At 36.4% G+C, this 21,554-nt stretch overlaps 4 protein-coding genes across 6 annotated transcripts; 1 reads left to right on the top strand and 3 right to left on the bottom strand.

Annotated features, from left to right (window-relative positions):
• Positions 1 to 7,592: 7,592 nt before the first annotated feature.
• LOC116173644 (protein rogdi) lies at positions 7,593 to 9,089 on the bottom strand. Of its 2 annotated transcripts, none has more exons than XM_031491268.1 (7): positions 8,879 to 9,089; positions 8,757 to 8,828; positions 8,573 to 8,707; positions 8,368 to 8,525; positions 8,117 to 8,237; positions 7,862 to 8,068; positions 7,593 to 7,816 (listed from the first exon to the last, which is right to left on the bottom strand). In XM_031491268.1, the coding sequence occupies exons 1-7, from the start codon at positions 8,927 to 8,929 to the stop codon at positions 7,748 to 7,750; spliced, it is 813 nt and encodes a 270-aa protein (XP_031347128.1). In that variant the 5' UTR covers positions 8,930 to 9,089; the 3' UTR covers positions 7,593 to 7,747. The 2 variants fall into 2 exon arrangements, with proteins under 2 accessions (XP_031347128.1, XP_031347127.1); XM_031491267.1 differs by having other exon boundaries at positions 7,862 to 8,071; positions 8,879 to 9,087.
• A 1,335-nt stretch (positions 9,090 to 10,424) lies between these two features.
• LOC116173543 (troponin C-like) lies at positions 10,425 to 11,065 on the top strand. The gene is made up of 5 exons (XM_031491064.1): positions 10,425 to 10,430; positions 10,477 to 10,504; positions 10,554 to 10,808; positions 10,858 to 10,989; positions 11,037 to 11,065. The coding sequence occupies exons 1-5, from the start codon at positions 10,425 to 10,427 to the stop codon at positions 11,063 to 11,065; spliced, it is 450 nt and encodes a 149-aa protein (XP_031346924.1).
• An 18-nt stretch (positions 11,066 to 11,083) lies between these two features.
• On the bottom strand, positions 11,084 to 12,049 carry LOC116173563 (troponin C-like). Its single transcript, XM_031491089.1, has 5 exons — positions 11,917 to 12,049; positions 11,831 to 11,858; positions 11,603 to 11,746; positions 11,299 to 11,550; positions 11,084 to 11,251 (listed from the first exon to the last, which is right to left on the bottom strand). The coding sequence occupies exons 1-5, from the start codon at positions 11,917 to 11,919 to the stop codon at positions 11,223 to 11,225; spliced, it is 456 nt and encodes a 151-aa protein (XP_031346949.1). The 5' UTR covers positions 11,920 to 12,049; the 3' UTR covers positions 11,084 to 11,222.
• A 4,176-nt stretch (positions 12,050 to 16,225) lies between these two features.
• Positions 16,226 to 20,963, bottom strand: LOC116173562 (NCK-interacting protein with SH3 domain-like). Of its 2 annotated transcripts, none has more exons than XM_031491088.1 (7): positions 20,599 to 20,963; positions 19,636 to 20,545; positions 19,387 to 19,589; positions 17,815 to 17,918; positions 17,543 to 17,764; positions 17,322 to 17,494; positions 16,226 to 17,244 (listed from the first exon to the last, which is right to left on the bottom strand). In XM_031491088.1, exons 2-7 carry the CDS (start codon positions 20,536 to 20,538, stop codon positions 17,056 to 17,058), a joined length of 1,794 nt encoding a protein of 597 aa, XP_031346948.1. In that variant the 5' UTR covers positions 20,539 to 20,545; positions 20,599 to 20,963; the 3' UTR covers positions 16,226 to 17,055. The 2 variants fall into 2 exon arrangements, with proteins under 2 accessions (XP_031346948.1, XP_031346947.1); XM_031491087.1 differs by having other exon boundaries at positions 16,227 to 17,244; positions 19,636 to 20,549; positions 20,599 to 20,961.
• Positions 20,964 to 21,554: the final 591 nt, after the last annotated feature.

Raw genomic sequence — 21,554 nt, 5'->3', positions numbered from 1 at the left:
CCTTGGCGACAGCTATCTGGAACCGAGGAGGAGGGACCAACTTAATCTTTTATTGAGAGTAGCTGGCTCTGAATCAAGTTGCGAAAGAAAGGGGGTAGGCACAATGGGTCTTTGAGGTGCCCAAGTGCTGCCTGGTAGCTCTCCTCTGTGAAATATTCACTTTTTCTGATTCTACAACCCAAGCTCTACTAGAAAAGCTCATTTTCCTTAATTTTCGAACAATTTCGCGGGTCACGCATTGTGACAAAATTAACTCCTTTGCCTTTTACAGGACAACGTACTCGTATACTAAGAAAATTTATTTCCCAATCGATCTAAAGTTTAAGTTAAAGATAATAATAATAATAATAATAATTTTATTTAACCTTTTGTTTCCATTTCTAAAATGTAAAGGTAAGTCATTAACTATTATGTAATATAAAAAATGATTAATTTATAATATTATTACAGTTCAAATAACATACCACAGATAACGTACAACAGATAACATCTATGACTTCACATTTTCTTGGAGCGAGTAATAGCAATTGCTGACTAGATAGATTCTAAGTGCATTTTTGTACTGATTTTTATTTTTTATTTCTTTTATTTTTTGTGGTAGAGCATTGTACAAGTAGCAACCTGCGTAATGTACCGATTTTTTGAAACTAGTGTGATTGCATTTAGGTAAGTATATATTGTGCCCAGTTCTAGTTGAATACTTATGATTATCACAGTTACGTTTAAATAGCTGTATATTTACATGTATATATGTTAAAATTTTATATAAATATATAGATATAAATGATAAAATACGAAAGATGCGTCGAATTATTCTCTTTTGTAGAATAAATACACGCTCCGCTGCTGTAGCCTGGCCCCACATAACTATGTTGTAACTGATAATTGAGTATACTTTGGCAAAATATACGGTGAGAATTGCTTTAAGATCTAAAGTGTTGCTTAGACAAATAAATGCGTAATGCAATTTTTTAAGTTTAGAACACACTTCGTCAACGTGATGGGAAAAAGTTAACTTGCTGTCTATTGTAGTACCTAAAAATTTAGCAGTTTCGGCAGCTACCAGTTCATCATTATTGTCTATACGTACTTTTAAGGGCGTAGCACTGCGCACTCTACCATAATTAAAACGCAAGCAGGTTGTTTTTAAGGGCGATAACTGTTTCGAGTTTCGCGGTTGCCTCTTCCAATGTTGATGAGGAAATGACGATATTGATGTCATCGGCGTACAGAAATAGTTTGCAATGCTCAGATAAATATTCGACCATATCGTTCACGTAAATTAAAAATAACAGGGGCGCTAGAGTGCTGCCTTGTGGTGTACCCACGCCAGTGGAAAATTCTTCGGACTCTTCTCCATCAAGGTGGACTTTAAAAGTTCGGTTAGAGATAAAAGATATAACCCAGTCGTTAGCACTTCCTCTAACACCTACTGCTGCTAGTTTATTCGCCAGGAGACCGTGGTCAACGGTATCGAACGCCCTTGTGATGTCCAGCAGAACCGAAATCACTATACTTGATGTTGATCTAAATTATTGTGGATTTCTTGGAGGTAGTCAATTGTTGCGGTTTCAGTGGAGAATCCTTCCCTAAATCCATACTGGGAATTGCTTAATATGTTATTCTTATTTAAGAAATTGCTTAATTTTTCGCAAAACACTTTCTCCATAATTTTGGAAAACACGGACAGCTGCGAGATAGGACGATAGTTGGACGGATCTGCGCGATCGCCTAAAAACCGGAGTAACTTTAGCAGATTTTAGTCGAATAGGGAATTTACCACACGCGATTGATATATTAATCAGGTCACTAAGGTAATGCGATATTACAACACTGCACTCTTTAATGATCCCAAGGGGTACTTCGTCGGGCCCTTTGGATTTGTTGTTAGACAATGTATTTATGGCCTTTAATACACATGCGTACGAAACAGGAGGCATAAAAAATGAATTAGAGTTCGTTCGTCGCGGCTTTGGTGATTGTCGTTTTTGAAGTTCGAAGTAATGAGATTTTGAATGGAATGCACGAAGAAATTTCCAAAATAATTTGATATTCCTCGTGAATCTTTGAGAATATCTCCTTGATGATTACGGATGTGGGGGATTTTGTTAGACACGCTACTCAGTTTACTCCGAACGATGTTCCAGAGGGCACGCGACTTATTTGAGGATGAGTTCTTCCTTTTTAAGGACTTACTGGGTACCGGAGGATGAATTTGAGGGATTGTAGTAGCATGTGTCAATTTTTTTAAGAGTTCAATTTTCTTAATTGCAACAAAAGATAGTTATTTCACTATAACTATTGATTAAGTTAATGGACCGTGACAAAATTAACATTTTATGATCCGAAAGAACAAAATCTATTAAGAAGGACCTTAACTAATCAAATGGATACGAATCCTTTTTTGTTCACTTTTGCAGGGAATCCTATAGCCCTACACTTTAATTCTTCAATACAACAATACATTAAATAGCACTTGTAGCATTCAACTACATAGTGATAATACTTAATTGTAAGGCGAAATGTAAACAAATAAAAATTCAAATACACCGTTAAGAATGGACTGTTTTCTAAGGACCTTAAGTGCCACGCGCTATTAGAGATCCTTCGCCTTGCATCACTTTAACTGTCCCGCAACAAACGAAAAAAGCGACGTTGGGGCTCAATTTGTAATTTATCTATAAATAAAATGAGGGGCAATTATTAAAACCAACAAAGGATAAAAACGCGCGTGCACGGATTTTGTTAACAAGGTTAATACCTCGCAATTCGCGCATTTAGTTATTTATTTGATATAAAATAAGAACAGATAACTGTTTTAAACCCGTAGAAATGAATGAACAATTTGCGATTTGGAGACTTCCTATTCATACCGAAAAAGTTGGAAATTAAAGGAAACGGAATTCTGGGGCTCGACAGGTTACTCACCTTATCCTTGCACTAGGATGCAGGCTTCATATGAAAAGCTCATGTCGGAAACTTTTGCGGAAAGCTCTATGAATGACGTAGGCCGATGGTTACGTGTCCGTTCGTAAAATAATAGCGGTTTCAGGGTGTATCATGTATGAGGAACATTTCTGTTTCCAATACAGGTTATTGACACTGTTCGAAGCTGAAAATTATACGCTTTTACGGTATTTGCGACGATACATACGGAATAACTTTTTTTGTTTCTCTCGCTGTGGTTTTTATGGGAATTACAAAAGACCTCGTGGCTTTTGTTAAATTTTTTCCCTGATTTTTTCTCTTAGGCATAGGATACTAAACGGCAACAAACTCCTTTTTAATTGAAATCGTCGAACCACATGCTTTTTAGTTGCGTATTTATTACAGAAATAGATACAAATTCCATCAAGTGACGAGAAACGTCTTTCTTACGAAATTAACGCTTCAAACTTGAACTATTTTCGATATAGGAATCGTGACAGTTTTCTTACAGTAAGTAATCCTCTGATTCTGCCCATCAACTGGAAATTGGGGAACTGAGGTCCTTTTTATACATAAAATCTCGCCTTGGCTGGTCACCCCAATGTTGAAACACGTTAGGAGTCGCTTTCTTGCGGTCTATTTTTTTGCCTACGATTTGAATAATTAAAGGTTTTGTTTCACTTTATCTATTAATGAGTCTAGTTTGAATATTGAGGCAGTAGCACTTTACTTCTCTTAGAAATCAGTCAGCAAACATAACGAAGAATGAATATAGTATATACTTTTACCTTACATTAAATTGTTTTCATAACCCCTAACTCAATTCAGTCTGCAACATAAAAATCGCCCTTATTATACTAGTCCAGTAACTATATACATCAGACCATGCGTCAAATCCGGTAGTTCTGATTTGTTGTGGGATTGCTTATGTTGTTAACCCAATGTATAATTCAAGTTTTCGACCTCGAGCGGCGAACGCAACATAGTCAAATATACTAAAAACCGAGGAATTTTTGTTTTCTTTTCAGATTTTGACGATTTTAAACCTGAAGGACCAGTTTGTCGGAAATAACTAATGAATACGTTTTGAAAGTAGACGAAATTGTTTACAATTTGAGGCTACAACCGTTTCTATAGACGTAATAGTTTACGAGATAATGCTTTTTAAAGTTTTCCCGAGAAATTTTGGTGCAGTCAATTTTTGGTAAAAAATAAAGGCTTGTACACTGCCTTTTTTTGAGGCACGAAAAAAAAAATTGTCTCAGATCGACCCGGAAAAAAAAAGTTCTTATAGAATGTGGCCTGTAGAACCCATAATTTCAAACAGTTCCAAGATTGGGCTACTAGTTCAAAAGTTACAACCCTTTGAATTTTCTTTCGATATTGGTTTCTAGTCCATAACTTTTGGTTGAGAAGTCCGATCGAAAAAGTACGAATCGTTTTGGATTCTACGCACCAAAATTAATAAGAAAAAGTGTTTTCCCGAGAAATTTTGGTGTAGTCGATTTTGGTAAAAAAGGAAGGTTATACACTGCCTTTTTCTAAGGCCCGAAGAAAAAATTGTCTCAGATCGACCGGGAAAAAATAATTTTCTTATAGAATGTGGCCTGTAGAATCCATAAATTCAAACAGTTCCAAGATTGGGCTACTAGTTCAAAAGTTACAGCCCTTTGAATTTTCTTTCGAAATTGGTTTCTAGTCTATAACTTTTTATTGAGAATTCTGATCGAAAAAGTACGAATTGTTTTGATTTCTACGCACCAAAATTAATATGAAAAAGTGTTTTCCCGAGAAATTTTGGTGTAGTCGATTTTTGGTAAAAAAAGGAAGGTTGTACACTGTCTTTTTTTGAGACACTCAAAAAAAATTGGCTCAGATCGACCCGGAAAAAAATTTTTCTTATACAATGTGGCCTGTAGAATCCATAATTTCAAACAGTTCCAAGATTGGGCTACTATTTTAAAAGTTACAGCCCTTTGAATTTTCTTTCGAAATTGATTGAGAAGTCTGATCGAAAATGTACGAATTGTTTTGGATTCTACGCACCAAAATTAATAAGAAAAGGTGTTTTCCCGAGAAATTTTGGTGTAGTTGATTTTTGGTAAAAAAAAGGAAGGTTAAGTATTCAAATACTATGCGAAGTATTCGTATACTTTACGAAGTATCCATATACTTTGCGAAGTATTCGAATACTAAATATTTGTGAAAGTATTTGAGTTACAAATACAAATACTGCCTCAATAAAAGTATTTAATTACAAAGTATTTGAATACTTTAAAGGATTTGAATACTAAAAAGTATTTACAAAATCGAATACTGCCCAGCTCTGATATAGTGGCAATTTGTAGGCAAAGAAAAAACGTCTCGCTCAAAAATAACCGATTTCGTAATTAAATTGGACGGCGGTATTTTTAAAAATGTGACAGCTGTCAATTGTATCTACTACTCATTTGAACTACTCAATAGATTGATGTGTTTTTTTTAAATCGAACATAGGGAAATTACGTTACATGCAAACTCCTATGTTCGCATTAAAAAAAATTCACTGTATATCTAGATACGTATAGCCTCGCTTGTAGATAGATACAGTAACTAAATAATCTAGTTACATATCTAGATATTTTCAAAAAATGTAACAATATCTGTAACTAGATAGGTCCATTTTTTGCTGTATCTAGGCGTCTTAGATAGATAGTTACCTACCATTTAATGGGCTCATCCCGCCTTCATTTTTTATTTCTGATCCACAAAGTACATTAAAAATAAAAAGACCCGTGTGTCCTCAATTCTTATTTGCGAGTGAAATAACCCCAAAATAAATTATTGAAAAGCTGTGTTTTTAGTCCGAATTTGAAACGCTTCAGACTAAATACGTCACAAACCTACAACCAATCACGTAGAAGTGAGCTGGCAACCTTACGCGAGGGTCTGGCGTTTGTCACATTTGACGTTTTGAGAGGGATGTTTAACTGCATCTAGCACGAAAGTGACAAGTGCCTGTGACAGATGACGCATAAATGCCATTCTCCTGCATTATTGCCAAGTCGTTATGTCATTTGAATGGTTCTAGGAGCTGATTGGTCGGGCTTATTACGTCACAGAGCCCGCCACAATCATATCGTTTTGAATAAACCTTTAAAACCGCACATGTTCATTATTTTTTTGCTAATCAGCCTCTATTTTTAAATAAACGTTTACTGTCCAAAAAAATGTTTTATGGTTTCAGGTACACGTTTATTAAATTAGAATTGCGGAATTCAACTATACTGTAAACCCCCATTATAGGTACCTACTTTTTCTTTTGTTTTGTACATATTGTTTGTCAAATATTGTAAAATGAATTTACTACCCCATATTTAAGAGACGCATAAAAAATTTTCTTCTATGTAACGCATTTTATTCTTTTAACGAGTTTGTGGCTAGTGGTAGATTATGTAATTAGTTAGCGTTTTTATTGCGATTTTACTGTTTTTACCTGTCTGTTTTTAGTTTGTTTGTTATATTGTTTGTTATTATTTTTAATGTTTAATGTAATTTCCCGTTTCTTTTGACGAGTGTAAGTGTAATTCACCTTCTCACAATTAAATATTATTATTATTAAATATAAAAAGTTAATACAATTATCGAGAAAACATGAAAGTAAGCACGAGCAGCCTCATATATGGTTTTCCGAAAAAAAACCGTACAAGTTACAGGGGGGCTTTTTAAATGTATTCCCGATAAAAATTTACAAACCAGTCCGGTCCTGTCTACGCGTGCAATTTACAACTGTTTCATACTACTACTACATACAGCGACTAATCAAACTAATGACTATACAGAGTGTGGTCAGACCGAGGGTCAGACCGTGATTACTTGATTTATGTTATTTTGATATTTTATTGGCGGTTGCCACGTTGAAAACAATTGTTGCAATAAAGATTATCTAACCACTATTTCCAACATAGGTTTAGGGAGTAAAGCGAAAATAACTACTTACCTAATAAGTTAAATAAATTAATAGGTACCTAGTTATTGCAAGGAAACTGTATTTCACACTTTACTTTTTACTGAGGCATTACTTCGAAGCACATTCTAATATAGAATAGACTGTGGCTGTATTTAACCCACCTATTCCACATTTATGAATCATTTTCCAACATTGTGCAATCGGCAATATTGATCATCAATGCGGTAAAATCAAACAGATAGGCAACTATCGACACAGACTATTCACAAAACCTAACCACCACTTTTTCTAAAATTACATCCTGTAACATCCAGTTATGCCATTTATTATCTTTATGCACCCCAGCATATTTAAGGGTAGTCACCCTGATGCATAACTACACATATAGCTATAAGCAAGAAGAAAATTTAAACTGATTATACGAAAAATAATTAAAACCAATTTTAACCAAAGTATTGGTTGTTAAAACTGAAATTATAATCTTTATTTCGGTTCTGGGAATTGAGAGGAGCTGAATGTTGAATAACACATTTATATTTTATTGCTTTTTGTAACAATCACAAGTACAATAAGAGGTGTAAAGTATAAACATGCAATTTACAGTTATTGTCATAGAACAACAAGAAATCTATTGACTTTACTTTAAAATCGTCCCAAACTGGGAAACACAAAAAGCATGTCAAAAATAGAGTCAATAAAAGTGACAAACAAAACATCCGTCAAAAATTGATTCTTATTTCACGCATTAATAATTTCTACATACAATTAATACAATTAAGAATAATATAGTATAATGTAAATTTGGTTAAGGCATGCATTAATTAGATCGCCTTTATCTATACTGTCTATCTTCTTCCTACGTAGTCAAACTTATGACGATGCCGGGCTTGACGGACGAGACCTCACTGTAAAATCTTTGTATTGTGAAAAGACACAAATCTGCAAAGACAAGTGGTAAAGAAAGTAGGTCATCGCATTGCATACTTTATCTTTTAATTGCTGGCACAACTGCAAACCGACAGTGAACAGTACGAGCACCTCATTTAACCATGGGACCGAGCACTCGGCCAAACTAGAGTCAATTTTCATCATGCCGTGGTTATTACTAATTTGGTACAGCGCCACAATTAACTTGTGACTTTGTAAATAGAAGCTTATGACTATGTCCTCGGGTAAATTAGGCGATAGGGACTTCTAAAAGAGTACCTTGACTAATTTAATGAGAAGGAATTTCCATACCATGTTCCTGCTTTTAATTAAATCGTCCATCGTCCGCTTTCGCGGGACAATTAGACTGGTACGGCCTCTTTGTAGACTGCCTAAAATATTTCCTAAAATATGCAACACTTCGTCCGACGACCTAAAAGACAACTGAAGTTTACTGGGAAGGGATAGAAGGGCCATGTGTAGATTTTATTTTATGAGCTCAATGAGTACAAACAAAAATCTATATCAGACCCTTTTAACTGTCTAGATTTGAAGGGAATTACTTAAACTTGTAGTTTTTCCCTACGTCGTCTATGTGATAAATTGCCTGCTGCAGGTGGTTGGCTGCATCCTGAATCTGCTGCAATTTCCACGGGTTGTCGCTTACAATACTGGTACGCACCATCGTCGTGGGCTGTCTTTGCAACTTAAACGTAATATCCTAAAAGTAAAGTGATAGTATTGGTACGCGGGGGAGGGGCTACGTACAGCGTAAGAAATACTGTCGCCGGTCAACGTAATAAAACACTTCAGCTGATCCGGCGGAACGGAAAGTACAAATTTGTCTTGCTTAATCGAGTTATCATTACCGTATAGCTGCACCGGAAATCGTCTCGCGCACTCCTGCAATGGGAAGGTGAAGCACGGGGGGTTTACATTATGGAAAACGTACCACCAGGATTTGATGGATCTGTTTTAGAGCCGTGTGAACTTCCTTGTGGAGGACCCATTCGAACTCCTTTTGCTGAAAGAGGTTTGACCTTTGAATAAGCTCCGAATTGAAGGACAACCTACCAAATTTAGGGCCTCCTCCTTTTCGCAGTCGGTATTCATTGTTAGATACATTCAGGTAGCGGACCAATTGAAAACCACGGCACGTAAATTAGTGTGGAATGTATGACACAATCGCTTATCTACATTGTAATTTAAACATTTAATTAAAAATAATTAAATAATGTATAACAAATACATGTCAACATAGCATGTATTTGAACCGAATTTAGTGGTAACTGTAGTGGGTAGGTTACTTTCTGTGCTAGTTATTGAAATAGACACGAGAGGGCTCAACCTTTTTCGTTGAAAAATGAATTAGTCAGTGGCGGAACATGGGATTGTTTGCGCGCACGTGATCAATTCTGTTTTTGGGAAATATTGTAATGCCAAAGAGTTAACAAAATTTTAAAAAACACAGTAAATATTTATGAATATATTTCACAAAATATAGGTTCTTTTGAGGCAGAGTTGTGCGTTATTTAAAAAATAAACCCAAACACTTTATTGAAAAGGTTTCTTTTTTGGTTTCATGTTATCTATCGAAATTATCGTAGTTTACGTTTACAGTGCGGCACGTTAAATTTGACAACTGTTTGCTACCGTTTTGCTACATTGGCCAATGAAAAATCAGTCGCTTCTCGACTTCTGCTGTTAAGTACTGCGGGCGTTGTTATTACGCAAAAAACAATTAAAATGATTTCTTGCAGACGTCTCAATCGCCCTTTGTGAGTACCCTCTTCCGACAATCCGTTCTTGAGATATAAGCGAATATACCCGATCACGATAAGAGGTCGGGAAGGAGGGCTATGGTTGGTAGAAAATTAATTCCTTTCGTTCAGACCTTTCATTAGAGTACCCTGAAGGATAAAACTAGTTCCACCCCCCCAAGTCAGGCCCCGTCGCTCACTGATTTCGAAAAAAACTTGCACGGGAAAGTTATAGTTTGTACAAACCAATTTATTTCGATGAGACCTTTCATTAGAATACCATGAAGGGTAGAACATGTGTCCCCCCCCCCCCCTTGGCACCACTAAAGGCATGCGTATGCAAAATTTGAGACCAATTGGTTGTCGTATGTACAAGTTATGCACGTTTTACTTTCAAAAACAGCATCTCAGGAAATAATTCGTGGGGAGGCCCCCCTTTTAGACAGCGAAATTTGATGGCCGTCTGGCACACCTTCAAGGTATAGGCTACCTATTGCAAAAAATTCCAGGACTCTAGGACCATTCCCCTAGAAGTAGTTCAAAACGGCAGACGGACGGACGGACAAAACGCAAACAATAGCACTTTTTTTTTAATTCTTAAAAAATGCGCTAAAAACTATACAAGATACTTTATTGGAATTGTTTACAAAAGTATATCCAATTTAGTAAAGTGATTAACATTCTAATTGTTTATTTATTAAGTAAAAGTTTCCAAATTGCGAATGCACTCCCTGTCCTAGAGGGCCATTCTTTCAAAAGGTGAAAGTCAAATCCACGCCGAAGTCATTAAATTAATTAGAAGGTATTCACCATAATAAATTCAATTAAGACATTAACAAGTTGTTAGTGTAACAGTAAACATGGAGGTGAGTGTAATGTAAAAAAATGCAATCTTTCAAGTGTTTCTTGCAGGAGAATCTGTCAACGCAGCAAGTGACCCGTAAGTATTAACTGGTGCATTTGGCCTTAGTGAGCAACCTTCGTTTTAGTTTGGCACGATGCCTTTAACAATTTTGACTACAACAGCACCGGTAGCATTGAATGCTGCGATCTTCCAAACCTCATCAAGGCAGTTGGTCAGTCGTACGATGAGGAGGACTTAGCTGAGTACACTCGGGAGTTTGGCGTCTGTCTTAGTTTCGCCGAATTTTTGATTATTATAAGGAAGATTATTAAAGATCGAGAGGAAGAGAAGATCAATAAGAAGGAGCTTAAGGATGCTTTCAAATGTTATGATAAGGATGGTGAGATGAGATTATAACCGCGTCCAAGCGACTTTAGTTTCGTTGGCAGGGAACGGACACATACGCGCGTCCGATTTCCGTGAAATACTCCGAAATTTGGATGGGAGCCAAACGGAGGAAGAATTGGACGATTTGATAGCCGAGTTTGACAGTGATCGATCTGGAACCATCGATTTAGAAGGTGAGCTGTTGAAAAACGGTATCAATTCTCAACAGGATTTTTTCCAGAATTTTTAAATGCGATGGCGAAGAAGTGATTTAATAAAGTAGATGTGTGTTGTTTTACTTAGTGAAAATAGTTTATTTGGATAGTATTCAAAAAATCTGTAGCCGCTCGGTCTTGCTTCGTAACATTGTACAAATAATTGTTGAAGGAGGCAGTTTACACATCAAACACGATGAAAGTAGGTAGTCTTATTCTCCCGTCATCATTTCCATGAATTCTGCAAGTGAACATTGTTGGCCAGTTTAGAAGGGGGGTGTCACTCACCATCAAAATCAACGGTCCCGGAACCGTCAGTATCGATTTCCTCGATGAGGTTATCCAAATCCTTTTCGGTTAGTTGGTCGTCGAGCTCCCTCAAGATTTCTCTGAGAGCGGAGGTCTTGATGTAACCATTTCCTTCCTTGTCGTACAACCGGAAGGCTTCCTTGAGTTCCTTTTGCATGGCTTCATCATCTTCTTCAACAATAAATTTGGCGGCTAACGTGACGAACTCCTCAAATTCGAGCCGTCCAGATTCTGCAAGAATTTAGGTCAGACCGTCGCGCTAGCTTTGGTACGGGTCTCTTACTGTCAGCGTCGACTTCCTCGATCAGTTCCTGTAGGATTTTCTTGTCGAAAGGCTGACCCATCAAGCGAAGGATTTCGGATACCATATCGCAAGATATGCTTCCGGATTTTTGACTGTCGAAACTTTCGAACGCTTTGCGTAAAACTGGAAAAAGTTGAGATGTTGGCACGAGCTCAAATTGTGGATGCACGCGACTATTTTTGAATTTAGGTAAAAAAAGGGACTTACCGGCGATTTGTTCTGGAGGAAGCTCATCCTAAACACGAAGAATCTAATAAGTACACTTGGCGGTTGTTTTCGAGAAAATCACTTACCATGATAGTGAGTGTGTTTTGCGATGTGTAAGCGACGGATGCAAAGATCAACTAACTGAACCGTTGGCGAGGGAGGCTACAATATAAAAACATTCGAGATTATAGCAGATTTCTAATCCCGCACACCCACAACTTGTAACAATTTTTTTTCTGTACGCGCGTAAAAGCGCTTCAATTGGTTACCGGAGCGTTCTCTGGCCAATCACCAAGTTCTTGAAAGCAGTAGCAGTGTTTTCGTAGAGTATTTTTAGCTTTGTGTAAACCACAAAATTTAACTTACTCGTATCTTTTACATTTTCCCCATTATATTTCTTTTGATTTATGGAAACGCGTTCCCTAGCCAACGACTATATTTATAATCTTTCCATTAGCCTTTTATGGATACGTCACACGCGAATACTAGAAGTGGAGGAATACCCCTATGCTCAATCTTTATTCATAAAATAAGAGGCGCCAAAGGGGCAGTAAATCCACACAGTCTGGCCCAGTTATTTAAAAAAAAAAACAAAACGTTTCAAAACAATTCGACCAAAAAATTCGGGTCAAAAGGACGAAATCTTTCATCAAAGTAATTAGACGTCTCCCAAACAAGTGTAATAAAAGCAGATGTTGAGTTACAGATTTAGAAACCGTTCTAAAAGTGGAAACGAATGTTATAGTCGCTTAAAAATCCCAACTTGAGCGAAACGAAATGTTGGCGAGTGAAATATTCACCCACATCCCGTATTGTTTTCACCCTCTGGTTCATATTAGGCAAGCGTCGAACTTTCTGCATAGGTACATGTAGTGTCAGGGGTTCAGTCGAACTTGGACAAATGGAAGAACTTTGGACCAAGTGGAAACTATGCCAATAAATTGTAAGGATCAACGGTTACATACATTTTGGCAAATTCACCAATTTTTCATGTTTTTTCACTTTGACATTTCAGCAATTGAGCCATATCGTAAACAGCAGCAGCTCAATGACATTATACCTAAAAAAATAGCGGGTGATATTAAAGGAACTCTCTGTTTTTCACAAGATGAATTTATACTAAAACGTTTACCCCTGGGTTACTCCATCTGCTTCATTTCGTAAAAAAATCATGTTTGCGCTTCAAAAAACGCTGTTTAGGTCATCATCTGAGGCAAAGTTGCGGTCCTCTGAGGTATTTTTTTTAAATTTTTAAATAAAGGAATCTCGCATGGTGCTAAAATTCGGGCCAAGATTGGAGATAGTAGCTTGAGCATAGCAAGGGCTCTCCAATTGTCGTGCAACAGCGCAGTTTTTGTTTTCTACGAGTTCGTCGTCTTCAAAAATCAAGCGTTTGTTGAAGCGCGCAAAATATTACCACAGATAGTATTTTGTCTGTGATATTACCCTTGTATTATCTGAATAAAGTTTTCACCTTTGTTTATTTATTTATTGTCCCTCTTGTTCTAGGCCCTCAAGTCCTGTAAAAATGCATAATCTAAATATAGATACGCAAAGATAACATTGTGTGAATAAATGAGTGTTTTAGCATTATAAAGAAATTAATTATTTCAGTTATTTATAATCCAAGTTGGTATTTTATTTAACCGTAGAAAAGTTAAAGGGGAATTGGCAATATAAAGTAATAAGCGCTGTTATAAATGCAATTTTATTTCATATGTAAATAGAGTAGGTACATGAATATGTTGCTATGTGCATTGGTCCCGGTCCGGGTTGTCGCAGCCCCTTCCTGACTCTCGGTAACAACTAACAACCCAGAGGATTCTGTGGTCGGTGAAACTCAATTTCAATTCCACATCTAGGGAACGACCTCATTTGTCACCAGCAGAGCTGGGCAGTATTCGATTTTGTAAATACTTTTTAGTATTGAAATCCTTTAAAGTATTGAAATACTTTGTAATTAAATACTTTTATGGAAGCAGTATTTGTTTTTGTAACTCAAATACTTTCACAAATATTTAGTATTCGAATACTTCGCATAGTATTTGAATACTTAACCAGAAACCAATTTCGAAAGAAAATTCAAAGGGCTGTAACTTTAGAACTAAGCCCAATCTTGGAACTGTTTGAAATTATGGATTCTACAGGCCACATTTTATAAGAAAATCTTTTTTCCCGGTCGATCTGACACAATTTTTTTTGCGGGCTTCAAAAAAAGGCAGTGTATAACCTTCCTTTTTTACCAAAAATCGACTACACCAAAATTTCTCGGAAAAACATTTTTTCTTATAAATTTTGGGGCGCAGAATCCAAAACGATTCGTACTTTTTCGATTAGACTTCTCAATCAAAAGTTATAGACTAGAAACCAATTTCGAAAGAAAATTCAAAGGGCTGTAACTTTTAAACTAGTAGCCCAATCTTGGAACTGTTTGAAATTATGGATTCTACAGGCCACATTCTATAAGAAAATTTTTTTTCCGGGTCGATCTGAGACCATTTTTTTTCGGGGCTCAAAAAAAGGCAGTGTATAACCTTCCTTTTTTACCAAAAATCGACTACACCAAAATTTCTCGGGAAAACACTTTTTCTTTTTAATTTTGGTGCGTAGAATCCAAATCAATTCGTACTTTTTCGATCAGACTTCTCAATCAAAAGTTATAGACTAGAAACCAATTTCGAAAAAAAATTCAAAAGGCTGTAACTTTTGAACTAGTAGCCCAATCTTGGAACTGTTTGAAATTATGGATTCTACAGGCCACATTCTATAAGAAAAATTTTTTTCCGGGTCGATCTGAGACAATTTTTCTTGAGGGCCTCAAAAAAAGGCAGTATATAACCTTCCTTTTTTACCAAAAAATCGACTGCACCAAAATTTCTCGGGAAAACACTTTTTCTTATTAATTTTGGTGCGTAGAATCCAAAACAATTCGTACTTTTTCGATCAGACTTCTCAATCAAAAGTTATAGAGTAGAAACCAATTTCGAAAGAAAATTCAAAGGGCTGTAACTTTTGAACTAGTAGCCCAATCTTGGAACTGTTTGAAATTATGGATTCTACAGGTCACATTCTATAAGAACATTTTTTTCCGGGTCGATCTGAGACAATTTTTTTTCGGGCCTCAAAAAAAGGCAGTGTATAACCTTCCTTTTTTACCAAAAATCGACTTCACCAAAATTTCTCGGGAAAACACTTTTTCTTATTAATTTTGGTGCGTAGAATCCAAAACAATTCGTACTTTTTCGATTAGACCTCTCAATAAAAAGTTATGGACAAAAAACAAATTTCGAAAAAAAAATTCAAAGGGCTGTAACTTTTGATCTAGTAGCCCAATCTTCAAACTGTTTGAAATTATGGACTCTCGATCGATCTCGATCTCAGACAATTTTTTTTTCCGTTCTCAAAAAAAGGCAGTACTTTTAAGTTATTCAAATATTTGAGAACAATTTAGAAATGTTTAGGGAAAGTTTCCATTGTCACAAATCAAATATAAAAATCCGATACATCTGACTACCGAACTCGATAGTCTACGTAACTTAAAAACAATAGGGACCTTTCTTATATCCTTAAAACCATGTGTACCAATTTTCAAAGCAATCGCACGTTTCTAAACAAGTTATCATGCACACGGACAAACGGATGGTCAAAAATGGATCTGTTCCAAAATCGCTACGATTAATTTCAGAAAGGCGTACGTATCATGTGCACGACGTACGATCGCTTTGAAAACTGGTACACGTATTCTTAAGGATACAACTGGTATAAGAAAGGTCCTTTTACTCCCCTTAAATTTGTAAATAACAGAAATATAAAAAAAGCTAACCCCATACAAAGTATAACTTGATTTTTTAAGTAGTATTAAGCCTTTTATCTAGTATACTATTTTAAATGTTTAATGTATTTGAGTGACAAGTATTTGAATACTTTTCAAAGTATTCGAATACTTTTTATAGTATTCGAATACCTTTGAAAGTATTCGAATACTTTTCAATGTATCTGTATCTAGTATTCGCTTGTGCTGGACGTAAAAGTATTTAGTATTCAAATACCTTTGATTTGTGTTAAGTATTTACTATTTAGTATTCAAATACTTTTTGAAGGTATTCTGCCCAGCTCTGGTTACCAGGTAGAAAAACATGGCGGTGCAAACCTATATTATACTATATACAGTCAGTAAAGAATCAATCAATGATAATTCTATAGCCGATCTGTGCAGAGCAGAGCTGAAGGGTAATTTCCATTGTATTTCCCATTGAAACCTTTAACCAGAACTCCTGGTCCATCAACAGCAAAGGTATTATAATGAAGGTCGTAGTATAAAAAACCTCTTCCATCAACATGATGAGTCATTTTTGATACATTTTCAAGGGAATAAAAAACAAAAGGGTAGAGGGAGAGACAATTTTTAACAAATAACAACCTTTATTTCTCATAAATATATAATGTTAGAGTTAATTAACAGTGCTGCGTGGAAGATCAAATATTTGAAAACACACAACTTGATTAGCGATGCAGCGCACTTAGTGGTGATCCTCTTTCTCTTGGCCCTTCAAAATTTCACCCAGTGGCGTCCATTCCGATTAATTAATACATTTTATTTAAAATGACATGCAAATACAACATTTTCCAACGGACAGCGATAATAAAATCTATATTAAAACGCGTCAACTTTCAAAAGTTACATAAGCGATAATATTAACATTATATAATTTATGAATATGTCGAATGACTTTGGCACTCTTCTGAAACTTTCTGGAATGACGGGTGAATTTTCCAGTTTTCACCCTGTACGTTCAAAACTTTACTAAAACTAAGAACTTGGAAATTGTGCTTTGATATTAAAGTTGGTGGTTCCCATCCCAGTGTTAAAATTCGAATTCTTACAACAGTAATGGAAGCAAATTTTGGTAATAAATTAAATTGGTTCGTGCTTTAGTTAATGAAATGGACATACAAAATGAAGTGAATTATTGCTAAGATCCATGGAATCTCGAAATGTTCTTGTTTGTACTTGTTTCCCTTTAACGGGTTAAGTACGTTGATATTACAATGAAAATTCGGTTAATTTTACAATTATTTGTATCACTATGACGTCTTACCTGGTAATGAAAATAAATTTTCAATACGGTCAGTATCTCCCGTTCGTACCAAGCTGTAGAAGTGAAATCGAGACACATTTAGCTGTGCATAAGTAACGAGCAAAAATAGTACACAAATAAGTAAATTTACTTAAAATACAGTGGAAATTCGTTCATAATCTCTCTTACTAATTTTTGATCTTGAACACTTTGGCTTGATTCTTCACAGAAAATTCGCGTGAAGCTCTTGAGGATATCTTCTTTTCGATGATAATGTTCATCGTAATTTGTACTTTTCATCACCCGTCTGCATAGCTCGAGGTACTGCCCCCTTCGCTGCAAAAAGTATTCCCCTCAAACTCGGTACTGATTCGAGTCACTTTTATGAATCACCTCCAAAGTTCTGAACTTACCTTATCACCTGGAGATAAATCGGAAATATTCCTAACAACTATATCTATGAGTACTTTAATATCGTTTGTGTAAAACAAATCGGCCGTACTTTTTCGACTGAACAAATCCAAGAATAACTTCAAAAGGGAATGTGGTGGTGACGGTTCGTGCTCAAAAATGCGCACGGGATCCTCTGCAATTTCCATATTAATAATCACCAAAGCTAAACAGAAGTGATTACCTTCTCTATTGAAAAGTAATAGAATTTTTTCCGTAAACGTTTTCGCCATGCTCTTCCCTTCGAGTGTATTTAAGACGACATTGTCGGCGTCGGTGTCGAATTGCAAGTTGAAGGAGAGCAAAAACGTTAAAAACAAATCGGGAATCTGTTCTTCAATGTCGGTGTCGGGGGGAGACTCGATGTTGTTGAGTATGAAGTTGAGGAACGGTGGGCCAATTTGGTCTAAAAATTAATGTGAAGGTTGCACGCGATTTGCACGATGTTTGATTTACCCAAATGTGTTATAGGCATTCTCTCTCCCAGAGAAAAAATCATTGTGAGTAGAAGGGATGAGTATTTAAGCTTGGATATGTTCCGGGAATTCGACAGCATATCCCTGTATAATAAAGGTGATTTGGATTATTCAGTTATAAGTTGCAATTGGATGGTTGTTTGTAGATCATTTAAGCAGAATCCATCAACAAAACAAAAATATTTAATGTACAACGAAATTTACAACCCCCGCAATCGAATACTGTTACGTTAAGAAGAACGAATTTTCTTAAAAATTACGAAATTTCAATACGGTAAGGGCTTTTACTTATAAGTTACAATTGAGGGGTTGCTTGTAGATTACTTAAGCAGAATCCATCAAAGAAATAAAAATATTTCATGTACAACGAGATTTACAACCCCCGCAATCGAATACTGTTACGTTAGGGAGAACGAATTTTCTTAGAAATTACGAAATTTCAGTACGGTAAGGGATTTTACTTATAAGTTGCAATTGGGGGGTTGCTTGCAGATCATTTAAGCAGAATCCATCAACAAAATATAAATATTTCATGTACAACAAGATTTACAACCCCTGCAATCGAATACTGTTACTTTAGGAAGAACGAATTTTCTTAAAAATTACGAAATTTCGAAACGGTAAGGGTTTTTACTTATAAGTTGCAATTGGGGGGTTGCTTGTAGATCATTTAAGCAGAATCCATCAACAAAATATATATATTTCGTGTACAACAAGATTTGCAACCCCAGCATTCGAATACTGTTACTTTAGGAAGAACGAATTTTCTTAAAAATTACGAAATTTCGAAACGGTAAGGGTTTTTACTTATAAGTTGCAATTGGGGGGTTGCTTGTAGATCATTTAAGCAGAATCCATCAACAAAATATAAATATTTCATGTACAACAAGATTTACAACCCCCACAATCGAATACTGTTATGTTAGGGGGAACGAATTTTCTTAAAAATTACGAAATTTCGAAACGGTAAGGGTTTTTACTTATAAGTTGCACTTGGGGGGTTGCTTGTAGATCATTTCAGCAGAACTCGCCATAGCTACGGATGGCCCGTAGACTCACCCCTCTACGTCATTACCGTTATATTCGACGCGCTACTTGTACCTAAAAGATTTACAGCGGCAAAATCCCTAAAAGTGGGGTTGTTCGTCATTAACTCATTATTGATTACCTATGAAAAACGACAAAACAACAAAAATTAAACGTAAGGGTATACACTTTATGAGCGTTAATTAAGGGTTGATACAGCCAGATTTAATATCAAATGCCCTACGTAAAGAATTACCTACTCTTAAAACACCCTTAAATTCGTCCCATATTACGTTTACCTGTGCTTAACGCTCTTTATTGTACAACTAGTTTGTTAATTGTGTAGACGTTCTAACTGCTCTTTGTGAGTACCCTTTGCGGAAAAATGCTCAACATTTCAGGAGACCTACCAGAAAGTAAGTAAACTGTAGAAGTGGATTAACAAAAACGAAACAATAGCATATTTTTATTAATAAATTAATAAATGCGCCACCTAACGGTAGATCATCTGTAAAGGTTTATTTACCTGGCAAGTTCACTCGGCAGAACGGAATTTAACATAATTGTTACGACAGTACCGTCCAAATTGCAGAGTACTCCAAACGCCTGAATTAATAACTGTCTAATTGACCAACGAACTTCCATTTGATAATACTGAATCAGCGTCGTGATAACATGGTAATGATCGATCGAAATGACATGCTTGGATATGCTGGCGTCGGCGTTCGACTAAAATTCGGGAGTAAGGGGCACGTTGTACTGCAATTAGTCTTACCAGAATTGATATCAGCTCCGTTATGTACTCTTTAATAACCCCCTCGTCTTCGTGCAACATCCAGCTTCTCTGCTGGGAATCTTCTTTGCACGAGGTCAGCTCGTTGAATATGATTTTTAGTCGGCTAGCATCGTGGGTTTGGTCGATTTGAACGTCGTCGGCGACCAGAGACGTCTGGCAGTGTGTTAAAATTGTACTCAAGTAGGGAAATGCAGATGCGGGTAGCAGGTCGTGCAAACCTTGAATTACGGTTTCCAAGGCGACTTTAGACATTTCGTGCGATAACTGAGTGTTAATTCGCACGCTCTCCACCAGCTCGTACACCGCTTGCGAGGTAATTATTGGCGAAACTTTGGCGTTTGAAGCGGTTAGTATATTCGGTTCCGAGATTTTACGTTCAGCGGTCTCGGGAGGTTTGCCATTTGCTTCCTTGATGGACTCCTCTAATGGGGGTTTTGCATCAGTCGCGCTGCACGATGTATTACTAGCCGTGCCGCTCGTTGTTTCTAAGCTACCGTCTGAATTACGAAATAAAAGTGGTGGAAGAACGGTCGTCTCATCGCTGACTATTGAATTTTCTTGAATTTCTGGTAGAAACTCGACCTGTCGTTTTAGCTCCTTTAGTCGCACCAGTATATCCTTTTTGCTTCCCGATAGCGGCTCTATTTCTGTGTACTGCAACGACACTATTGCGTTTTCTAAGAATTCCAAGTAGAATGCCGCTTTCACTGTTAACGACTCGACGTAATTCGAAGGAACAAAGCCCATCTCGCCCTTCGCATTTATTACTTCCCACCAATTCTTATGCTTCGTTCTAGTTTGGTGTAAAATGAAGTATTCGTTACTTTTAAAACTTAAAGCTTGAGGGTAAGTTGCTTTAAAATCGTACATGCTGCGAAGCATCTCTAAGCTACCTAAAAATGTACTTGGAACGTTCTGTTCTTTAAAAAATGCTTTAAATACCTATCGTTATTATATTATTCGACATTTTCTAAGTTTGAATTTCTAAATATTTACAAAAGTTTGTTTATTTACTGTCAGCAGTCACACCTATTAACATAACCTCAATCTATTTAAATATTCCCAATATTCAGTGGCGTAACATACATACTTATTATAGGAGGTTTATCTTTGATGAATAAAAGAAATCGTTCAGTGCCTTTTAGACCCTTTAGGACAAGAAACGCTCATATGACATTAATTCGGCACTGGAAAACTTGCCAGAGCAATAGAAAGAGTTGTGGGACCTCCTAAACATTTTGAAAGGTTTATATATGATCGTTTTTCTAGACCAGCCAGTCCAACGCACTCCCGGCAAGATCAATACTCCTTATGAGTTTTTTCCAGTAGGTACTTCAAAAGCTCCAACTAAAAACCTTTTAGGGCTTTTCCATCCCCTTCCAGATTCATTTAACCCTGAACACTTCTAAAACTAGTCGAGAATAGTTATTTTTGAAAGGACGTGAACATTTCTGGCAGAAAGTTGAACCTGGACAGACATGTAGTCAGAGTAGCCGGCAGAATGCTCGAAACTGATCTAAGAAAATTCCAATTTTTGCCACAGATGAAAAATTCTTACCTAGGCCCAGATTCGAACACTCGACCTCCCGGCTATGTAGCCCAACGCTCTACCACTGAGCTACAGAGTCGGTCATCATGAATCCCCCGAATTATCGTGTCTCCCTCAAAATCAGAAATTGGAAAGAGTGGAAGGACTATAAGGGTTAAAAAACTTTGGGGATTGGGGAACGTTCTAGAAAGACACTATAACGCTTTATTAGACACAAGAAAGCTTTATATTGCTCTGGCGAGTGTTTTAGTGCACAGGAAAGAGGTCCAATCTAGCGGGTTCAGTTCTCAAGTGATAGGGCAGCTGAAGTTAGCAAATACCACAAATTTATATTACCAAAATCAACCAA

The sequence above is a fragment of the Photinus pyralis genome, unplaced genomic scaffold (genome assembly GCF_008802855.1).
Source record: "Photinus pyralis isolate 1611_PpyrPB1 unplaced genomic scaffold, Ppyr1.3 Ppyr1.4_LG6, whole genome shotgun sequence".
Lineage (NCBI taxonomy): Eukaryota > Metazoa > Arthropoda > Insecta > Coleoptera > Lampyridae > Photinus > Photinus pyralis.
This window is presented reverse-complemented; position numbering and strand designations above follow the sequence as displayed.